General features: G+C 36.0%; 1 protein-coding gene across 3 annotated transcripts in view; it reads right to left on the bottom strand.

Moving 5' to 3' along the window:
- ATRNL1 (attractin like 1) overlaps window positions 1–23,846 on the bottom strand; it is a 776,870-nt gene that overhangs the window by 703,957 nt on the left and 49,067 nt on the right. For all 3 annotated transcript variants that reach the window (XR_002338976.1, XM_021074415.1, XM_021074416.1), the window contains exons 6-8: window positions 11,972–12,146; window positions 8,793–8,880; window positions 568–823 (exon numbers count right to left, since the gene is read on the bottom strand). Coding sequence is in view for 2 of the 3 variants with exons in the window: in XM_021074415.1 (XP_020930074.1) it covers window positions 568–823; window positions 8,793–8,880; window positions 11,972–12,146 (519 nt within the window). In the remaining variant the exon portion in view is untranslated. The remainder of the gene's footprint in view (window positions 1–567; window positions 824–8,792; window positions 8,881–11,971; window positions 12,147–23,846) is intronic.

The following is a 23,846-nucleotide window of genomic DNA, read 5'->3' as shown; positions in this document are numbered from 1 at the left end:
AATGCATAGTAAAGAGATTGGCTTAGTTTTAGCTCTCAAGTGATAAGCAAAATTCAAACAAATAGCACCATCTACTGGAATTTCTCATATTTAAAAATACATACCCTCTGTTCACCAGACTTACTGTGGTGATCATTCTACAATATGTACAAATACCAAATAATTCTACTGTATACTTGAAACTGACAGAATGTTATATGTCAACTATATCTCAGTTTTAAAAAGAATTATTTAGCTCAAAATGTCAACAGTTCCGAGGTTAACTTCTTTAAAAAGAAATTATTTTTCTAATTATCTTCATTTTAAAAAATACCTATCCTCAGTTCTTAGAAAATGTGTCTAATAGGTAACATTTCCACATATTTGGCTAAGAAGACAAACTCAAATATTAAAGGATGATATCTAACACAAAATCAAAAAGCTTATATTCAAAAGTATTCATTCTTGGCTTATAATTCTAATTTCAAACTATTTTTTGACTAAATTCAGACGAAGTTTTTACTTAAAGATAAAAATATTCTCAACAAATAAAAGAAAATATATAGTTAGGTTTTCAAAGTAACTCACAGATATGGTATTCCTGTATGCTGCTTGTATAACCATATATTACAGAATATCCAAATATTATGATCATGACAACATCTCTACTATCCAACTCCATAATATGTGCTGAATGTCCCTCCACAGCGTACTGCTGACCATGTCCAAGAACAGTAGGAGTTTTCGTACTCCATGACTGACTGTGTATGTTAAAAACCCACAATTCATCTGTGACATTGCCATCGCTTGTTTCGATTCTGCCTCCATACATAAAGATGTTCTCCTGTAAATTAAAAACACATATTAATAGACCAAATATTTATACCTTAGCAAGATATATTAATTAAAAATAGACTAAACTTAGACATTAAATTTTAGTAATTGCCCACAACATGCATAAGACATAGCCCTTATTTTGTAAAAGTCAAATGAGAACGTGAACATGATAATTAATTCTTTTACTTAGAAGAAAGTGGAAAATACATACTTTTAAAAAGTTATGTTAAGGCGGTTTATTTAAAAGTTACATCGTCAATTAACCATGTTTTTAATCATCCTAGTTGTTGAGCCTCTAGTGGTTACATTTGAATTTTACCATATATGTGTACTGCTTTGCACTATTCTCAATCATTGACTGTTTCCATCATGCACTGTTCACCAAAAAGGTTGATCACATTTGTGTGTATTACATGAGGCACATTTTTATTACCACTTCTCAAGAGTATGAGCAGATACTTTATAACACTTATAAATTATACAAATAATTTCAATCATGTAGTAATTCAATCATGAGTGAAATGAATGATATAAATCATTACTATTTCAAAAACCTGGAAAAAGGAGTTCCCGTCGTGGCCCAGTGGTTAACGAATCCGACTAGGAACCATGAGGTTGCGGCTTCGATCCCTGGCCTTGCTCAGTGGGTTATGGATCCGGCGTTGCCATGAGCTGTGGTGTGGGTCGCAGACGTGGCTCAGATCCCATGTTGCTATGGCTCTGGTGTAGGCCAGTGGCTACAGCTCCGATTCGACCCCTAGCCTGGTAACTTCCATATGCCGCGAGAGCGGCCCAAGAAATGGCAAAAAAAAAAAAAAAACAACCCTGGAAAAAGAGGAATTTCTTCAATCTAATAAAGAGTGTCTAAGAAAAACATAAAGCTAGTATTATTCTCTTTTTTAAGCTAATACTATTCTTAATGGTAAAAGACTGGATGTTTCACCACGGTCAGTTATAAGACAAAGATGTCTGGTTTGCCGCTTATATTCAAAATTCAAATCAAGGTTTTAAACAGAGAAAATATGCAAAAACTGAATAAAGGCATCCAGTTGGAAAAGAGGAGTAAAATATTTCTAATTGTAGACTATATAAACCTGTATATAGAAATAAAAAAACTAATTAATTTAGTTAATAAATGACTTTAGCAACATTGCAGAGTACAAGATCAATGTACAAAAAATCAATTATATTTCAATAGACTTGCAATAAACAATCCAAATACAAACTAAATAAACGATTCCATTACAAAAGCATCAAAGAGAGCAAACTAACTAGAAACAAACTTAACAAAAGAAATTCCAGGAGTTCCCATCGTGGCGCAGTGGTTAACGAACCCGACTAGGAACCATGAGGTTGCGGGTTCGGTCCCCGCCCTTGCTCAGTGGGTTAACGATCCGGCATTGCCGTGAGCTGTGGTGTAGGTTGCAGATGAGGCTCGGATCCCGCGTTGCTGTGGCTCTGGCGTAGGCCAGTGGCTACAGCTCCGATTCGACCCCTAGCCTGGGAACCTCCATATGCCGCAGGAGCGGCCCAAAGAAATAGCAAAAAGACAAAAAAAAAAAAAAAAAAAAAAAAAAAAGAAAGAAAGAAATTCCAAACTTACACTCTGAAAGTTACAAAACAAAGATCTAAATGAATGGAAATACATCTTAATGTTGTTAACATGGCAAAACTCTCCAAATTGACACATAGATTCAAAGCTATCTCTTATTAGAATTCCAGATAGCTTCACTATAGAAATTGACACTTTAATTCCAAAATTCATATGAAACTGCATGAGACCCAGAATACCCAAATTATTTAAAAAAAAAAAAAAGAATAAAATTGGAGGATTAACACTTCCCAATTTTAAAACTTACTACAAAACAAAATTAATCAAGACAGTATGCTAGGAGTTCCCGTCGTGGCGCAGTGGTTAACGCATCCGACTAGGAACCATGAGGTTGAGGGTTTGATCCCTGGCCTTGCTCAGTGGGTTAAGGATCCAGCGTTGCCATAAACTGTGGTGTGGGTCACAGACGCGGCTCGGATCTCGCGCTGCTGTGGCTGTGGCGTAGGCTGGTGGCTATAGCTCTGATTCGATCCCTAGCCTGGGAACCTCCATATGCCACGGGACCAGCTCAAGAAAAGGCAAAAAGACAGTATGCTACAACCAAAAAGATAAGCATATAAATCAACAAAACTGAGTTCAGAAATAAATCCATACATCTATGGCTAATTAGCATTTGATAAGAGTGCCAAGACCATTCAATGGGGAAAGAATGATCTCTTCAACAAATGGTGCTGAGAGAACTGGATAGTCACATACGAAAGAATGAAGCTCAATCCCTACTGCACACCACATACAAAACTTAACTCTAAGTGGATCAAAGACCTAAAAGTAAGAGCCAAAACTATAATACACTTAAAGAAAACATGGAGTAAATATTCATGACCTTGGATTTGACCTTGGTTTCTTAGAAATGACATCAAATTCACAAGCAGTAAGAGAAAAAAAGATAAACTGGATTTCACCTAAGTTAAAAACTTTTGTGCTACGAGAGATACTATCAAGAAAGAAAAAGCTCACAGAATGGGAAGAAATATCTGCAAATCATATGTCTGATCTGATAATGGATTTACATCTAGAATAAAAACTCGTACATCTCAATAATTTAAAAAATAGGCCACGGACTTAAATAGACATTTCTCCAAAGAAAATACACATGAAATAAGTACATGCCCAATAAGCACATGACTAATATCAAATACAAAGAAATAAGCACAAATACAAAGAAATAAGCACATGCCCAATAAGTATATGACCAATATCAAGAATCAACAGGGAAATGCAAATCAAAGATGAGATACAACTTCACACCCACAAAGATGGCTATAATCAAAAAACAGGAGTTCCCATCATGGCGCAGTGGTTAACGAATCCGACTAGGAACCACGAGGTTGCGGGTTCGGTCCCCGCCCTTGCTCAGTGGGTTAACGATCCAGCGTTGCCGTGAGCTGTGGTGTAGGTTGCAGATGCGGCTTGGATCCTGCGTTGCTGTGGCTCTGGCGTAGGCCGGTGGCTACAGCTCCGAGTCAACCCCTAGCCTGGGAACCTCCATATGCCGCGGGAGCGGCCCAAGAAATAGCAACAACAACAACAACAACAGACAAAAGACAAAAAAAAAAAAAAAAAACAGCTAATTAGTGCTGCTGAGGATGTATAGCCGTTGGAACCTTCATACAAGGCTGGCAGGACTGTAAAATGGTGCAGCCATTTTGGAAAACAATCTAGCAGCTCTTTAAAAAGTTAAATTCAGAGTTACCCTCTGATCCAGCAATTTCAACTGTATACATATACTCAAGAGAAATGAAAGAATCCATCCACACAAACATCTACACAGGAATGTTCATGGCAGCACTATTCACAAGAGCCAACAGGTAGAAACAACCAAGTCCCATCAACTGATGAATGGATAAACAAAATGTAAAATACCCGCACAACAGATACTACGGAAACATAAAAATTAAGTACTGATATATGCTGCAACATGCCAGTCATAAACTACAGAGAATACAACTTCATTTATATGAAATATTCAGAATAGGCAAACCTATAGAGTCAGAAAATAGATTCATGATTGTCTAAGACAAGGAGGATGAGGAGTTGGGGTGACAGCTCAAGAATACAGGGTTTCTTTATGAGGTGATGAAAATACTATAAAATTGATTGCACAACACTGCAGTTTTGACAAACCTGCAAGAAATGATCGCACAATTTTGAATATACTAAAAACCATTCAATTATACACCTTAAACAAGGGAATTATAGGCTATGCCAAATATATCGCAATAAAGCTGTTATAACAAGATGAAATAAATCAAAAAACTAAAAAACAAAACTATAAGAAAAAAGAAACATGTACATAGGTAGAGAGATTTTTATTCAAGTTTTTAAACATGCACATACAAAGCAAAAAAGAGTGGTACTTTATTCTTTATATCACTCCTGTGTTTTCTAAATTTTCTTAAACAAGCACAAAAATGTATAAATTCTGATTTGAAAGGTATAGTCATAATCCACAAAATACATTAATCTTTTTTTTTTTTTTTTTTTTTTTTTGTCTTTTCGCCTTTTCTAGGGCCGCTCCCATGGCATATGGAGGTTCCCAGGCTAGGAATCGGAGCTGAAGCCACCAGCCTACGCCAGAGCCACAGTAACACAGGATCTGAGCCGCGTCTGCAACCTACACCACAGCTCACGGCAACACTAGATCCTTAACCCACTGAGCAAGGCCAGGGATCAAACCCGCAACCTCATGGTTCCTAGTCGATTTGCTAACCACTGTGCCACGATGGAACTCCTAATCTTTATTGATTAAAAATAAAAACCAGTTAAATAGCTTGATTTTAATCATGCTAAATTCATGAATCCCATAAACTCATAAAAATAACTAATTCCAATGCAATCCCTAATAAATCCAAATGACATTTTGCATAAACAGAAAAGTGCATCTTAAAATTCATACAAAACCTTAAGGGACCCTAAACAGACAAAACAAACATGAAAAACAAGACTGAAGTTAGAAGTCTCACACTTCTTCATTTCAAAACTTACTATAAAACTTCACTAATCGAACAATGTGACTGTGGTCCTAGAATAAACACAGACCTAGATCAAAGACACAGAAAGCTCAGAAGTACATCCTCTCACATGTATGATCAACAAGAGTGTCAAGACCATTCAATGGGGAAAAAGTCTTTTCAACAAACAGTGCTGGGAAAACTGAATATCCACACACATGTAAGAGAAGAAAACTGGACCCCTGGACCCTTACCTTATACCATAAACAAAATTTAACTCAAAATAGATTAAAGACCCAAGTACTAAAACTTTAACATTTTTAAAAGAAAATATAAGGAAAAGACTTCATAATATTGGATCTGGCAATGGTTTCTTGGATATGACACCAAAAGCAGTGGCAACAAAAGAAAAAAAAGATTAACTGGACTACGTCAAAATTTTAAATGTGTCCATCAAAGAACATTATGAATAGGATGAAAAGACAGCCCACAGAAAAAGAGAAAATATTTGCAAGCCGTATATCGAATTAAGGAATAAAATCTAGAATATATGAAGAATTCCTACAACTCAACACCAAAAAAAAAATTTCAATTAAAAAATGGGCTGGAGTTCCCGTCGTGGCGCAGTGGTTAACGAATCCGACTAGGAAACATGAGGTTGCGGGTTCGGTCCCTGCCCTTGCTCAGTGGGTTAACGATCCGGCGTTGCCGTGAGCTGTGGTGTAGGTTGCAGACGTGGCTCGGATCCCGCATTGCTGTGGCTCTGGCGTAGGCCAGTGGCTATAGCTCCAATTCGACCCCTAGCCTGGGAACCTCCATATGCCGCGGGAGCGGCCCAAAAGAAATAGCAAAAAGACAAAAAAAAAAAAAAAAAATGGGCAAAAGACTTGATTACATGTTTCTCTAGAGAAAGTATACAAATAGCCAATAAGCACTTGAAAAGATGTTCAACATCAAAAATCATTAAGGAAATACAAACCAAAACTGCAATAAGATACTGCTTCACACCCAGCAAATGGCTATTATAAAAAGAAAGAAAGAAAGAAAGAAAGAAAGAAAGAAAGAAAGAAAGAAAGAAAGAAAGAAAGAAAGAAAGAAAATAGCAAGTACTGATAAGGATATGGAGGAATCGGAACCCTCGTGCACTGCCTGTGGAAATGTAAAATGGTACAGCTGCCGTGGAAAACAATACAGAAGTTCCTAAAAAACTAAAAATGGAATTACCAAATAATCTAGCAATTCCACTTCTGGCTATCTACCTACAAGAACTGAAATCAGGGACTTGAATAGATAGCTGAATACCCATGTTCACAGTAGCATTATTCACAACAGCCAAATAGAAGAAAGTAACCCAAGCACCTACTGATGAATGAATGGATAAACGAAATGTGGTATGATACCATATATAGAACATTATTCAGGCTTAAAAAGGAAGGAAATTCTGACACATGCTACAAGATAAATGAATCCTGAGGACACTATGGCAAGTGAAATAAGCCAGACATTAAAGGACAAATACTGTGTGACTCCGCTTGTATGAGGTACCTCGACTAATCAATCAAATTCAGAGATAATAAGGAGAAAAGTAGTTCACCAGTGTCTGAGGAAAGGGGGAAATAGGGAGTTACTTCATGGGTATAGCTTCAGTTCTGCAAGATGAAAAGAAGCCTAGAAATAATGGTGGTAATGGCGGCACAACAATTTGAATGCACTTAATGCTACTTAATGAATTCTACTCTTAAAAATGGTTAAAGTGGTAAATTTTTGTTATGTGAATTTTATCAAAAAAAAATTTTTAAGTGATTGACCTGATGACAACGTATAAAGTCCTGGACAAAAACTGAATCTTCATGTCTTCTAATGTTCAATGGAGGATTTTATTAAAATCTATTTTTTTACTAAAATAGTATATAAGTCTGTGATATCTCAAGGTATTGTGATTCATATGATATACTTTTATCATTAAATGTTTGAAATAAATGTGAGATTGTCTTTTTTTCTCTAAGGTTAACTTTTAAAAAAATATATTATTTTTCTCTTGTTAATGTGGTGTATTACACTGGTTGATTTGCACACTATTGAACCATCCTTGTGAAATTAGGATGAATCCCCCCTGGTCATGGTGTATGATCATCTTTACATGTTGTTGGATTTGGTAAAATTTTGTTGAGAATTTGCTTCTATATGCAAAACATTCTTTGACACAAATTGTAAAAATGTTTTATTAGGTCAGTCTCCCAAGGCGATAGAAATAAAAACAAAAATTAACCAATGGGACCTAATCAAACTTAGAAGCTTTTGCACAAAAAAGGAAACAAACAAACAAAAAAAAAAAATGAAAAGACAACCTACAGAATGGGAGAAAAATAGCACAAACGATGCAACCAAAAAGTGCTTTATCTCCAAAATATACAAACAACTCATACAACTCAACAACAAAAAACAAACAACCCAATCAAAAATGGGCAGAAAACCTAAATGGAAATTTCTCCAAAGACATACAGATTTCCAGTAAGCACATGAAAAGATGCTCAACATCACTAATTATTAGAGAAACACACCTCACACTGGTCAGAACGGCCATCATTAATAAGTCTACAAATAACAAATACTATAGAGGATGTGGAGAAAAGGAAACCCTCCTACACTATTGGTGGGAATGTAAACCGGTACAACCACTATGAAAACAGTAGGGAGGTTCTTCAAAAAACTAAAAATAGAATTATCATATGAGCCAAAAATCCCACTCCTGGGCATATATCCAGAGAAAACTCTAATTCAAAAAGATACATGCACCTCTATGTTCACAGCAGCACTATTCACAATAGCCAAGACACAGGGGAATAAGCTAAATGTCCATTGACAGATGAATGGATTAAGAAAAGGTGGTGCATATATACAATGGAATACTACTTGGCCATAAAAAAGAATGAAATAATGCTGTTCACAGCAACACTGATGCAACTAGAGATTATCATACTAAGTGAAATAAGTCACAAAGAGAGAGACAATTACCATATGATATCACTTATATGTGGAATCTAAAATATGGCACCAATGAACCTATCTACAAAACAGAAACAGACTCACAGATATAGAGAATAGACTTTTAGTTGCAAAGGGAGAGGGGGGAGGGAGTGGTATGGGCTGGGAGTATGGGGTTAGGAGATGCAAACTCTTACATTTAGAATGGTAAACAAGACCCTCCTACTGCATATAGCATAGGAAACTATCCAATCTCCTGGGATAGACCATGATGGAAAATATTTAAAAAGAAATGTGTATGTATATACATATATATATATGACTGAGTCACTTTTCTGTACAGCAGAAATTAGCACACTGTGGATCAACTATACTTTAAGAAAAAAGATAAATAGAAAATATTAAAATTTAACAAGCAGGATCCATACCTGATATAAGGCAAGAGAGTGCCCATATCTCTGGAGAGGTCCCCTTGATACAGTTCCTACATTCCATATACTGCTTTCTAAATTGTAACTAAAAAGAAGAAAGAAAATAACTTCATAAGCTGATTCATCTTCAGTTTTTTAAATTGTATATGCTTTCTTTACTTATGTTTAAGTATTCGCTAAATGCAAATACAATTAGAATAAACTCATAATTTTACATACCATGTAACAAATTTTTTTAATGGCTGCACCCATGGCATATGGAAGTTCCTGGGCCAAGGATTGAACCTGAGCTGCAGCTGCAACCTAAGCCACAGCTGCAGTAATACCAGATCCTTTAACCCGCTGCACCAGGCTTGGCACTCAGCCACTGCATTCAGGTTCTTAACCCTCTGTGCCACAGTGGGAACTCCCTAAAAATTTTTAATAAAGATTCATTCAAGATATACCTACTTTAAATTAGGATTCAATCATCTAAATGTGTAATATACATTAATTTGACTAGGCTATATATTGCTGGAATTAACTTGCTCAATTGCCTTTAATAACTGAACTAGCTGATTAACCTAAACAACAGTCAGTTCTTCTACACTTTTAAAGTCACATGGGGAGTTCCTATCATGGTGCAGCAGAAATGAATCTGACTAGGAACCATGAGGTTGCAGGTTCGATCCCTGGCCTCACTCAGTGAGTTAAGGATCCAGTATTGCCATGAGCTGTGGTGTAGGTCGCAGACGTGGCTCGAATCTGGCATTGCTGTGGCTGTGGTGTAGGCCAGCAACTGCAGCTCCGATTGGACCCTTAGCTTGGGAACCTCCACATGCTGCAGGTGCAGCCCTAAAAAGACAAAAGACAAAAATAAAAAATAAAAATAAAATAAAGTCACATGGGCCTCCTTGTTGTTCCTTGAACTCTTCAAGTAGCTCCTACCTTGAGGCTTTTGTCTGGCTCTTTTCTCTGCCTCCAGATAACTGCACTGCCAATGACTTCCCTCAAGCCTGCCTTATTCTCTCCTTTCCCATGAAGCCTACCTTGACCATCACATTTATAACTGCAACTCTCTCTTCTTTGGTATTCCTAATTTGCTTACCCCCACTATCCACCTTGCTATCTTTCTATCTATAAATATCTATGTATATATGTGCATACACATAATTTATTTATCCTTATTTATCATGCTAATTACTTTTTCTTTTCTAATTCCCACCTTTTGTCACTAACTTCACAAAGACCGGGACACTCATTTTGTCCACTGACATACCCCAAGTTTTTAGCACATAAGTGTCCAAAGCAATTTGCTATAACCATGAACACATGTTTATTTTCACTAACGGCAATGGATAAATGTTCTGTAAAATATTCTCTAATGTAATAGACACTGATACAAAACCTTTGTAACATCTACACCTGAGTTAAATTCTACGATAGAAGATAAATCAACTTATGACTGACGCCATCACTTCTACAAGCTATTTAAGCATCCTTACCTACAACTAAACCACATTTGGAATAATGAATTCTCTAACCTGTGAAAACAGAAACAAAACTACTTCTAACCTGACACCTCATAGCTGGTTTAAATGGAAAATATATGTTCAGAAGACTATCAAGTAATATTCATCACTTAATTTAAAATATGCGACTTTCAAAAATGGTTTAAGAGTGGTTGAGTTTTCTCAACTATCTCATAGTTTATGAATTCAGGGTGTTTAAGGGCCTAATGCTTACTCATTTAAGTTTATACCATTAAAAATAATAACAATAAAATAAAATAAAATATGCTATTTAACTTGTGCAGGACACAAACTTCTAAAGATTTCCATTTTCTTGACAACTATTCTGTCTTCAAAACTCTACTTTGCAAATATCACAATTTAATCCAAAGTTCCACTTTATTTTCATAGGCTTTTCATTTTTATTAATCATAGTTAATTTCCTTTTTGTTTCCACATTTAAATCTCATTTCTTCAGGTTCTTTTCATATATTAATTCATTTTAATCTTATCAACTTTCTTTCAATTCTTTCAACTATGTTTTATCCTTCACATATTGTGTTACCAAATTCTAACCGTTCACTTAAATATTTACTTAAAAATTCTTCCTTCCTCTTTCCAGAATTTATTTTATTTTAATTCTAGTCATTTCAATACAGTTTTAAAGCAATCTCCACTTACACACAGAATTTTTAAAATCCAACAAAATTAACAGGGCTAATATTTTCAGGAATTAGGGTTTGCAAATAAAATATAGAATGCCCAGTTAAATCTGAATTTCACATAAACAATGATTTTTTAGTATAAGTATGACCAATGCACTATTTGGAACAAATCAAAAATAGCAATAAAATTATGAGACCTACTCATACTAAAAAATTATTCTCTTGATCTGAAATTCAAGTTTGTCCTATATCTGCTAAATATGGCAACTCTTTTGGGAAAACACCATTATGGTATTCCATCCAGGGTCACTTCTGATGCCCAGGCTGCACCAGTTATTACGCATTATGAATAGAACCCCTGAAAATGACATTGATAATCAAATCATTCTTATTTCCTCTTTTATTCTGTCACTGAATAGTTCATAAAATACAATAACCAGCTGAAAAAAAATCAGATAAAGATGGCAACCATGCACTTTTCCTTATCATCCAATCATGCAAAGGATAACCTCTATTGAGTCAATGGTAAATGAATACTCTGCTTTATAATACTGGCACTGTTCTCCAAACAAAAGCTTGTAAAGTAAATGTAAAGTACAAGATTAGGTAAATGAAAATTTGAAGAACAAGCTGAAAGTATTTTTCTATAAGCAATTACACTTCCTTCTAAAAAACAGAAAGTAGGGATTCATAATACCCAATACAGGCCTGATCTGGCCTGTCCTTATTTAAAGTTAATATTTTCTTATTCAGAATTTGTTAAATGCAAATTCTAGAAAGTTAATAAAATATCTATACAGAACAAACCTATATGCACAATGACAAAAAGCTTACAGATATACTGAGTTCATATATTCTCAAGTCAGTCCCATACGGCAAAGAGATACTATCACAAAAATAACCATTCATAAATTTGTAGAACAGTAACATAAGACATTTAGGATAGTCTTGTAACCCCTTCCCAAAAAGAGCCCAGCTTAGAAAACAGGTTATGAAAATCTGAAGGAAAAAAAATACTTACTTCAAGACCATTTGGAAAGAACTGTAGTTAAAAGTATATCCACCAATCACCCACATAAATTTCCCATGTAAAACAGCTTTATGGGAAGCTCGACCTACAGAAGGACTGAAGGGTTTTACATTTGGCAGAATCCAGTAAGATTCAGTGGAGGGAACATTCAAAGAACAATCAGGACCTATTTCAAAAAACCAAATAACACAAAGTATTAAACAAAGACTTATAGAAATAGAATGTACGGATTAAGAGAATTTAAGAATTCAATGATCATCGCATTAATAAATAGAATACACATAATAAATGGCCTGAAATGTAATTTAGAAAAATTCTAACAGCAAATGTAATGCTTACAAGTGAAAAAAATCATACACTCAAATCAGACTTGGATATGTTAAATAAATTATCACAATATGAAAGAATTATTTAAATAATATAAATTTCAGGTTTACTTTAGTATGCTACTAGCATATCAGAATGAAAAACAACGTATTCAAATCCAAGTTCTGTCACTTACTGAAAATGTGACCTTGGAAAAGTCTGTTTATAATCTCTCCCATCATCAAGCCTTCATCAATAAAACAGAAATAACATCTATCTCCTAAGGCTTATTTCAAATACGTAGTTTTTTAAAAGACAGTGGAAATGAAAGCATCGCAAATTGCAAACTAGTACAGAAATAGTAAAATAAAAATTACATTTTTTCTTAACAACATTATTATTAAGAAGAACCAAAACTGACATAACCAAAGAAGCTTATCATCCTCAAAAAGAAAAAAATATTATGCACAACAAAATAAAAACTACTAATAAGTACAGGATAACTTAAATACTAAGTTGAAAAACTGCCTTTTTCTATTCACATTCATGATGTTACTTATGAGCCTTGTTTTCTTCATATGTAAAATGTAGCAGACTAGTCTAGATCACTGTTTCTTAAACTTAAGTTATGGAAGGAATGCTCCTAAAGGTAAAATAGTTTCATCAGATTTAAGGGTTCATAAATTATTTTAATTCTAATGAAACTATTATCCTCAAGCAAAAACCAGACATAAACTCCTTATGCTTAAAGTTCTTTTATAAATATCAAACCAACATAAACTTATAAATTATACATACATAAACAAACTTGTAAAATGAATAAAATAAATATTTGCTTAAAATAATGTGTGATGTTATCCTGCTCAAACTAAATCACTGGTCCATAGTTAAAAATAATCTCATTCCTTATGGCACCTTTCTTTTTTTTTACAAAACTTTGATGCCTACATTATTTTGATAACATAATTTGCCCATCACTTTTCTATCATCTATCTTACAAACCTTTCTAAATTCATGCAATATTCTATAACATCATCTGACTTTCTCTTGTCACGAAAGTATCAATACACATCAACATTCTTTTTAGCCTATAATAAGGATACTACTAGGTCCTAACTCAAAAGTCAACACAAATGCTGGCATTGGGATCAAGTGACATTTTTTCACAATTATGAGATCAATCACTTGATGTTAAATTTGCTTATATCAAAAAACTTTAGTTTACCATTGAATCACAAAACTTTAAAACTTCCAAACAGATCCTAACTACAGAAATATTAGCCTTTACAGTTTTTATCTGCTTATTTGTTCACTCACCCATGCATTCATTCATTCATCTTCAAAGTCCTTTTCAATGCTTACATTCTATGAGGCTGTATTTTTCAGGTACAAATGAGGTAGCACCCTAGATTGTCTCTTTGATAACAACACAACCTTTTAAATCAGATATAGAAAACTTTATAATTTATGTGTGAAAAGACCAAGTACTATTCCTTGGTAACCAAAGAAATTAAAGGAACACAATGATCTTTTTTTTTATTTAACTATAACTCTAAACCACACAGAACTCATTTAACTCAGGTTGGCAAACAGCAGCCCATGCAAAATCCAACCCACTATCTATTCTTGTAAATAAAGTTTTGTTACAACACAGTATGCTCATTCATTTAAGTATTATTTATGGCTGCTTTTGCAGTACAATAGCAGAGTTAAGTAGCTGCAACAGAGATTGTGGGCTTGCAAGGCCAAAAATATTTACTATATGGCCTTTTACAGAACAGTTTGCAACCTCTAATTTAACTGAAAAGAGATGAGATTATAAGGACATTACATACAAGTAATACATCTATTGGTATGAAACTTCTAACTTGTTTTCCTAAAAAGATAATATAGGTTTATTTTCAATAATGTAAGTCGGGAATAATAAGGCAAAAGGGTAAAATATTAATAACAGGTTAACTGGGGTAAAGGGCATTTGTACATTCTTCATACTCTCCTTATGCTTGCAACTTTTCTATAAATTTGAAACTCTTTCTAAGTAAAAAGTTTAAAACACTTTATCACCGAAAGGCACAGAGTTGAAAGCAAATAATAACTGAGTATTGCCTGGCAGAGTTTTACAGGGAATAACAGCATATAAAATTCTAAATAGAGTCAGGGACATACTTAAATCAATAATATGTTTATGAAATCTGCACTAAAACAAAATATTTCAGAGCAAGTTTTTCATAGGCTGAATAATGCTCCCGTCCCCAAGATAACCAGGTCCTAATCACCAGAACCTATGAATGTTACTTCATCTGGCAAAAGGGATAATTAAGGATCTTGAGCTGGGGAGTTTATCCTGGATTAACCAAGTAGGCTCTACATGTTACCACAAGGGTCCTTACAAGAGAGATTTGACTACCGAAGGAGACAGCAATATGACCACTGAAGCAAGATGCTGTGTTCCATGCCTGGAGATGGAGGAAGAGAAAAAAAAGCCAAGGATTGCAACTCCAGTTGTTGGAAAAGTCAAAGATACAGATTCTTTCTTAGAGCCTCTGGAGTGTGGTCCTGCCAACATCTTGATTTTGTGAATCAAGTGAAACTGATTTCAGTCGTCTAACCTCCAGAATGGTAAGAGATTGATAAATGTGTGTTGTTTGAAGACACCAAGTTTCTGGTAACTTGTTACAAGCAATTATAGGAAAATAATACTAATAACTAAATGTATTAATTCTATTTATTTCTTTATTTAAAATAAACACTGTTATTCAACACAGGAGACTGGAATTTAGAAATTTTAAAATCTTTACTCTGTAATCTTAAAATACCTAACGTTCTACACGAAAGAAAACAGCAGTCAAATTCTTCCTATCTTTGTTAATACTAGAAGTTAACGTAACTTCTAGCAGTTATTAGAAAGAATGGGCTATAGCCAAGACTCTACAGATTGTCTTTATTTTACTCTAAACTAATACGTTTATAAACAGAATGAAAGATTTATGAATATGACCTAAAAGTTTAAGAAAAACCAGATGTCTTAATTTGTAGTTTTCTGCATTCTATAACTAAAATGATTAAAAATGTAAATTTATAAACTGAGTATTAATTTAAAATACAAATAACTATAAACAATGCTTTATACACACAAAGGCTTCACCACTCATATCTAATATTTATATCTACATTTAAGGCCATCCAAGACTCTCTCTCTTTTTATAAAAACACATCCATGAGAAATCTACCGCTTCATTATCTGGCCCCTTACGGAAGATCTCTGCATAACTCTGCCTGAATAACTTCTATCAATAAATCCTGGGACGACATTCACTAGAACGCAAGAATACAGCCTTTCCAACTGTTAAAGTATGGAAATGCTTCACTGATTGTTAAGTAGATGCTGCCCTTGAGCAGCTACCAGGCTTTCCTTCCCCTTCCCAGCTCCCCTGGCTCTCAGATAATCCAGACCTCGCCACAAAAGACAACGAAAGCAGTAATGCCTGGCTCGGCATAGCTCGTCCAGTACCCTACCCTAAAGCCAGCATCTATTTTGATTGGCTGGTGTCTGAGTGTCTGTACCTTAGCAATTATAAACACTTCATTTGGTCACCTCTCCCAAACTCGAACCACTGATCCTTTCCTTTAACTATGACACATCCCGGTCCATCCCAAATCACCTGGATCACTACAATCATCTCCAAACTGGTCTCCTCCTTTCCATTTTTACTCCCTTCCTATCACATTCAATTCTCACAACACAACCAGAATAACTGATTTATAAAAATATAAATCTACCCTTATCATTTCCCTACTCAAAACATTTCAATGATTTCCCATCACATTTAAAATTAAAATACTCAACATGGGAGTTCCCGTCGTGGCGCAGTGGTTAACGAATCCGACTAGGAACCATGAGGTTGCAGGTTCGGTCCCTGCCCTTGCTCAGTGGGTTGGCGATCTGGCGTTGCCGTGAGCTGTGGTGTAGGTTGAAGACGCGGCTCGGATCCCGCGTTGCTGTGGCTCTGGCGTAGGCCAGTGGCTACAGCTCCGATTCAACCCCTAGCCTGGGAACCTCCATATGCCGTGGGAGCGGCCCAAGAAATAGCAACAACAACAACAACAAAACAAAAAAAAGACAAAAAAAAATACTCAACATGCCTACAACTCCTACATGACTGGCCTCAGTATTCACTTATTGAATGAATGAATGAAAATAACCTTAAAGCCATAAAAGATTAAGAGCAAGAGCTATGAGACCTCCCTTGTTGCGCAGCAGGTTAAGGATTATGCGTTGTCACTGCAGTGGCTCAGGTGGCTGCTGTGACAAGTGTTTGATCCTGGTCTGGGAACTTCCATATACTGCCAGCGCCACCAAAAAAACAAAGAGTCATGAAGTTAAACATCACTTTCCTACTTATTAACTGTGAAACCTTGAACAAATCGCTTAACTTCTCTAAACTTTAATTGTGGAGATTATGCCTAGAAGAAGATAGAATTCTGTGAAGATAAAGTAAGACAGAATGAGATTGTACTTAATATTTAATATACTAAAAGCTTCATAATAGTAACCTTATCGTTTTTATGAGTCCATCCTCTCACCTAAATATGCAAGATTAAGTATAATTAAGTCTACAGGCAAAATAGGTTAACAAAGCCTAGAGTTATTAGATATTGGAAATATATGTGCCAAAAGAAAACAGTAAAATTACAAGTAAAAAATTCCTATAATTACAGGTAAATCCAATTGAGAAATAATTAGAAAGAATAAAACCTAGAATAAAGAAATTACTACAGAGAGTTCCCGTCGTGGCGCAGTGGTTAATGAATCCGACTAGGAACCATGAGGTTGCGGGTTCGGTCCCTGCCCTTGCTTAGTGGGTTAACGATCCGGCATTGCCGTGAGCTGTGGTGTAGGTTGCAGATGCGGCTCGGATCCCGCGTTGCTGTGGCTCTGGCATAGGCTGGCGGCTACAGCTCCGATTAGACCCCTAGCCTGGGAACCTCCATATGCCGTGGGAGCGGCCCAAGAAATAGCAAAAAGACAAAAAAAAAAAAAACAAAGAAATTACTACAAAGTTTTGAAGTTTTTCCAAAACAATTCCACGTCTACTGAAATACATTCTTCTTCCTTCCCAAAGTACTCCATTTTGTACTGGAAAAGTTTTTCTAAAGAAATCTACCTCTGATTTTATCATGGAAATAAATTATTAAAAATTTATTTGCTTTATACAAATTAATTTTATAAGTTTGCTTCCATAAAGGAGGATAAAAATTTTAAGTCTTTGAGAGAGTAAAACAGCAATTCCCTGAATGTCCCCTAAATTTATGAATAGATTTATATACTAACTTCTGATGTTACTAGAAAAACTGTAAGTGCTGTGTACAAAGATGCAGAATGGAAAATCTAGCAGTAAAATTTTATCTCCCCCAACAAGAAAGCAGATGAGTTGTTCCTTTTATTAATTAGCATTTTTAAAACATGCTTTAAGGAGTTCCTGTCGTGGGTCAGTGGTTAACAAATCCGACTAGGAACCATGAGGTTGCAGGTTCAATCCCTGGCCTTGCTCAGTAGGTTGAGGATCTGGCGTTGCCATGAGCAGTGGAGTAGGTTGCAGACGCAGCTCGGATCTGGTGTTGCTGTGGCTCTGGCGTAGGCTGGCGGCTACAGCTCCGATTCGACCCCTAGCCTGGGAACCTCCATATGCCCCGAGAGCAGCCCAAGAAATGGCAAAGAGACAAAAAAAATAAAAATAAAATAAAAAAATAAAACATGCTTTAATTTCTCAAAAAAAAAAAAAAGAATTAGTCTGAATGTATTTTCTTTATATCATTCAAAGCAGGAAAAAAACTAAAAAGTGATCCAGTCAAGGGATTTTCAATGGAAAAAAAAAAATCTTGCTCCAGAGTTTTGGACCTCTTTTTGATGCTTTTAGCTCATACCTTTAATTCATATTTAATCTATGCCACTATGAAAAAAATATTTTATTAGTAGGGTGGTACATACTTAAAGGGCAAATTTTATTTATTTTATTTCACAGTTCTCAATTGAAAATACTAAATACTGCTAACCTTGAACCACATCAAACACAATTTGTTAAGCTGTATTTCTATAAATAACTCTACTTTGGAACTTTAGGTATTTTAAATAAGTCTAATAACAATAAAAATAGATACTTTCTAAAAGTATGTCTAGCATAGTGTATCAGTTAGATTTCTTTGGTTGTAAGCCACAGAAACTACTTTTGGCTAGCTTAAAGAAAAATGAGAATTTGTTGAAAAAATATGGAGAAATTCAGAGAATTTTTAAAAGAGGCTGGCTGGAAAAACGAGCTTAAAATAGACAAGTATCTGGATTTATCATCCCATCAAGATTACTTCAATGGCAAAATGGATGCAACTATAAATTCTCTTACTATAAAGTAAGAAAGAGAAAGACAAATACCATGTGATATCACTTATACGTGGAATCTAATGGCACAAATGAACTTATCTACAAAACAGAAACAGACTCACAGACAGAGAACAGACTTGTGGTTGCCAAGGGAAGGAGGGGAGGGAATGGAATGGACTGGGAGTCTGGGGTTAGCAGACACAAAACTATCACATTTAGAATGGTTAAGCAATGAGGTCCTAGTGTATGGCACTAGGAACTATAGCCAACCTCTTGGGGTAGAACATGATGGAAAATAGTATGAGAAAAACAATATATACATATATATATACATATATATATATATATATATATGACTGGGTCATTATGCTGTACAGCAGAAATTGACACAACACTGTAAGTCAACTATACTCTAATAAAAATAATTTAAAAAAAAAAAAAAGACTACTCTCAGTGAAGTTCCTGTCATGGCTCAGCAGGTTGAGAACCCAACATAATGTCCGTAAGGATGTGGGTTCAATCCCTGTCCTCACTCAGTGGGTTAAGGATCTGGCATAGCTGAAAGCTGCAGCATAGATCACAGATGCAGCTTGGATCTGGTGTTGCTATAGCTGTGGTGCAGGCCTGCAGCTGCAGCTCCAATTCAGCTCCTAGCCTGGGAACTTCTATATGCTGCAGATGCAGCCATAAAAGGAAAAAAAGGCGGGGGGGGGGGGGGGGGCCTAATCTCAATGAGTGAAAAGCAATTTCCCAAAAAGAAATTGGATTGCTACTAGGAAAGGAAAAATATGCTGAGAAGGAAGATTTTAAGACAGGTACATATAACTTACTGTAATCACTGCAGAAATAGTATTATGATTTAATATGTATACTGAGTTTGAAGTTCTCCACAATAAAAGGCAAAGCAAGATAGCATCATTGCAACAGCCTTACCTTCCAACATAAGAAAATTTCGCTTTTGTTTCAGCATCCCAAGTATTCAAAACATTTTCTAGGCCCATAAAGCCAATCTCCAAAGGAGAGGATCAATTTTAGTGTATTTTAAATGTCCACAGCTGTTCTGACAATATTTTAATTTTATAGAACAATGAATTGTGTGAGTGGTAATCACTCTACTGAATCTATTCCAGGAACACTTGGTTCTCTCAGTTTAGGTCAATGATGCTATTGCAGTATGGAAAGGAACTGCCCTCCTATTAGCAAAGACCAGTGCTTTCTAATTAGTAGTTTTGAGTTGTGAAAGGCTTTAAAGAGAGCTTTAGTTCTGATTATTTGAAAATGACAAACACTGAGTTAGCAAGGACTGAGGGCAGGATTTGTTTACACTACTTGTATAAATTAGAGGCAACAAAATAAGTAGTTGTAAATATTTCAACGTTAGGTAAGCTTCTATGAGGAAGGAACCTACGCCTATCACAGAATATTCTGTGAATTCTGCTGTACTTCACAGCTCAGCCCTTTGCTCTCTTTTCTCAGTACAGTCCCTTCCCTCGTGATCGCCTCTGATCTCACGGCTTTAGGTATCATCAACTATTTCCAATTTGGTATCTTTAAGCCAATCAGCCCCAAACAGTACAGACCTCTCTCCTCTAAATTCCAACTGCCGTTTTGATATCACCTCGTAGATGTCTAAAAGACATCTTAAACTTAACATACCAAATTCAAAGGGATCTTTGTTTTAAAAATCTTCCTCATATCAACTGATGACAACTCTGTCTTACTCTAAGGTCAAAAAACTCCTGAAGTTCTCTCTGACTCTTTTCTTTCTCCCATCCCCCAAGGCATCAACAAATCCTACTGATTCTGCTTTAAAACTACATTCAATATTAAGCAATTCCTACCCCCTTTGCAGCCTGCCCACATTACTATCATCTTTCATCTATGTTACAATTACAGGAGTTCCCAGCAGAAACTGGAGTGGCTCAGCAGAAACAAATCTGACTACCATCCATGACAACACAGGTTTGATCCCTGGCCTTGCTCAGTGAGTGAAGGATCCAGCGTTGCTGTGAGCTATGGTGCAAGCTGAAGACATGGCGTGGATCCCTCGTTGCTGTGGCTGTGGCATAGGCCCAACGGCTACAGCTCCAATTTGACCCCTAGCCTGGGAACCTCCATACGCCGTGGGTGCAGCCCAAAAAAGACAAAGTAATAAAAATAAATTATAATTATAATACCTGCCCCTTAACTGGTACTCTGCTTCCACAGTCGATTCTCAATATAGAAGTCAACAAGAATCTTTTACAACTAAGTCAGATTATATCAATCTTCTGCTCAAAATTCTACAGTGTCTCCCCATTTCACTTAGGGTAAAAGTCAAAATCTTTTCAATGGCCTGCAATGCTAAGGCTTAGCTGATCTAGCTCCTTTCTCACACCTCCATCACTCCAGCAACCCTTTACCTCCATATCCCAATCACCTTCCTTGCTCTGTTAGTTCTCCAAGCTCTTATCTGATAATCTTCCCCACAGTAATTCAATTCCAAACACAGAGCCTTGTGCTGGTCCATACACACTCGTGAGGCCACGTTCTTGCCTCAGCGCCTTTGCAATGATGGCTACCTCTACCTAGGATGTTCTTCTCCTAAATATCTATATAGCTAACTCCCTCATTTGCTTCAAGTCTTTGCTCAAATGCCACCTTTTCAAGAAGGCCTAACCTGCCATTTTATCTTAAACTGTAATTCCTACCCCTAGATCTATCCAGCCCTCTTTCTTGGCACTGTTTTTCCATTGCACTTAATCCCTTTCTAAATTATGGTATTAATAATAACATATGTTACATTGCCTCTCTATGGTCAGACTCGCTTAGCTCGAATATAAGATCCACAAGGACCTTTGCCTTCCTTCTTCCACAATGTACCCGAAGGACCTAGAATAGGACCAGCACATAGAAGAAGCTCAAACACATGTGTTATATAAAATGGACAAAAATGAATGAATTGGTAAATTAAGCTTGTTATACATACATCTTCAATGCTATTTTTATTTTTAAGTGGTCAACTGTTTAAGTAGCTTAGGAATAAAAATTTATTTTCTTGCCTCATGCTCAAAGTTGGATCTGCTGTTTTTGCTGGGTTGGGGAGAATGAACAAAAAGAGAAGAATATAATCTAGTACGTTACTTGTCACTTGTCCCTCCACAGAGTTAAATAGAGAGATCATGCTCATCATTATTAAACTGCCAAGGAAAATGTAGGCACCCTGCGAATTTCTTCAAAGCAACCTATAGTCTCGCGTGGACTTATATACACTATCCTAAAGTAACTATGTTCTATGACTCACCCAGTAAAAAAAATTTAGGATAAAATATTGATGGATTTGAGCTAAAAGAATTTATATTTTTCTAAAATGAACAAAATTATCGAGTTTTTACAACTTGAATAATACCAGAGTTTGTGTGCACTCTGGCAGACAACACTGCCACCCAATGGCAAATGCTGAAATTTAAAAAGAAAGGACTGAAACAGACACAGGATTCAAGAACTAGATACTCGAGTTCAAATGCAACCCTCAATATGGAAAATTACGTTTTATAGATCAAGTAAATTACATAATTTGTTGGAGTACTCGTCTTCTAAAACATCTACACCTGAACAGCCACATTTCACTGTACTGCCAAACTAATACATTTCTCATTCCTTCATTCAACAAAGAAAAAGAAAAAAAAATGGAGTTTCTGTCATGGCTCAGCAATAATGAACCTGACCCGTATCCATGAGGATGTGAATTCAATCCCTGGCCTTGCCCAGTGGGTTAAGGATCCAGCATTGGCGTGAGCTATGGTATAGTTCACAGACACATCTCAGATCCCATGTTGCTGTGGCTGTGGTGTAGGTCAGCAGCTGCAGCTCCAATTCAACCCCTAGGCCTGGGAACTTGCATATGCAGCAGGTGCAGCCAAAAAAAGCAAAAAAGAAAAAGAAGAGGAGAAAGAAAAGATTAAAAAAAAAAAAAAAACTGAGTGCCTACTACATGATAGGCACTATACAAGATGCTGGGAATACAAAGCTGATCAAAACATAACCATTCTTAACTTCATGGAGTTTATATTCCAGTAGGAAAGATAATCAAAGAGTCACAAGAACATAAATGTGATAAATGCTAAAAGCTAAAAAGGTAAGGTCCTATGAAAGCATATAAGAGGGGGATCTGACCTGGTCTTTGAATTTTAGTGGGATTAGGGTGTTGTAGGAGGAAGTGAAAGAATAAAAAAGACCTTGAAATATTAAGGAACAAACAACATGCAAGGAAATGAAATAAATTCAAAAAAAGTGTAACTTGAAATAAAGAATCAGAGACACTCTTTGAAAAACTATTGGGAGTTCCCATTGTAGCAAAGCAGAAATGAATCCAACTAGTATCTGTGAGGATGTGGGTTTAATACCTGGCCTCGCTCAGTTGCTGTGAGCTGCAGTGCAGGCCATAGATTCAGCTCAGATCCTGCATTGCTGTGGCTGTGGTGTAGGCCTGCATCTGTAGCTTTGATTCAACCCCGAGCCTGGGAACTTCCATATGCCACAGGTGTGGTCCTAAAAAGCAAAACCAAACCAAACAAAAACCTATCGAATTACCAGATTTCTACATTCAGATATTACATTTTAATCCATAATTTAAAGACTGAAACAACCTACTCCAATCCTTACATAAGAACTGTGTCTGATAGAGTTCCCGTTGTGGCGCAGTAGAAACGAATCCGACTAGGTACATGAGGTTGCAGGTTCGATCCCTGGCCTTGCTCAGTGGGTTGAGGATCCAGCGTTGCCGTGAGCTGTGGTGTAGGTCACAGACAAGACTTGGATCTGGCATTGCTGTGGCTGCAGCGTAGGCCAGCTGCTATAGCTCCAATTGGACTCCTAGCCTGTGAACCTCCATATGCCACAGGTGCAACCCTAAAAAGACAAAAGGCCAAAAAAAAAAAAAAAGAACTGGATAGCCATAAAGAGTATCCTGAGAACATTTAAAACGAGTGAATAATAGGATTGAGCAGGCCGTTCTAGAATAGGAAGGGACCGAGGACAATTTTTAAATGGTTAACTAATGGTCTTATACATAAAAAGCGGTACAACCTGTTTTTCATTTTTATAGAATACAGGGAAAAACATTTTGTTATAATAGATTAAGACAAAAATGTACTCCAAAGCCTGCTGATTTATCTTTTTAACCTGTCTACTCCCACCATCTAT

This window comes from Sus scrofa, chromosome 14, assembly GCF_000003025.6.
Source record: "Sus scrofa isolate TJ Tabasco breed Duroc chromosome 14, Sscrofa11.1, whole genome shotgun sequence".
In the NCBI taxonomy this organism is placed as follows: domain Eukaryota; kingdom Metazoa; phylum Chordata; class Mammalia; order Artiodactyla; family Suidae; genus Sus; species Sus scrofa.
Note: the sequence above shows the minus strand (reverse complement) of the source record. Positions and strands in the feature narration are given on the sequence as shown.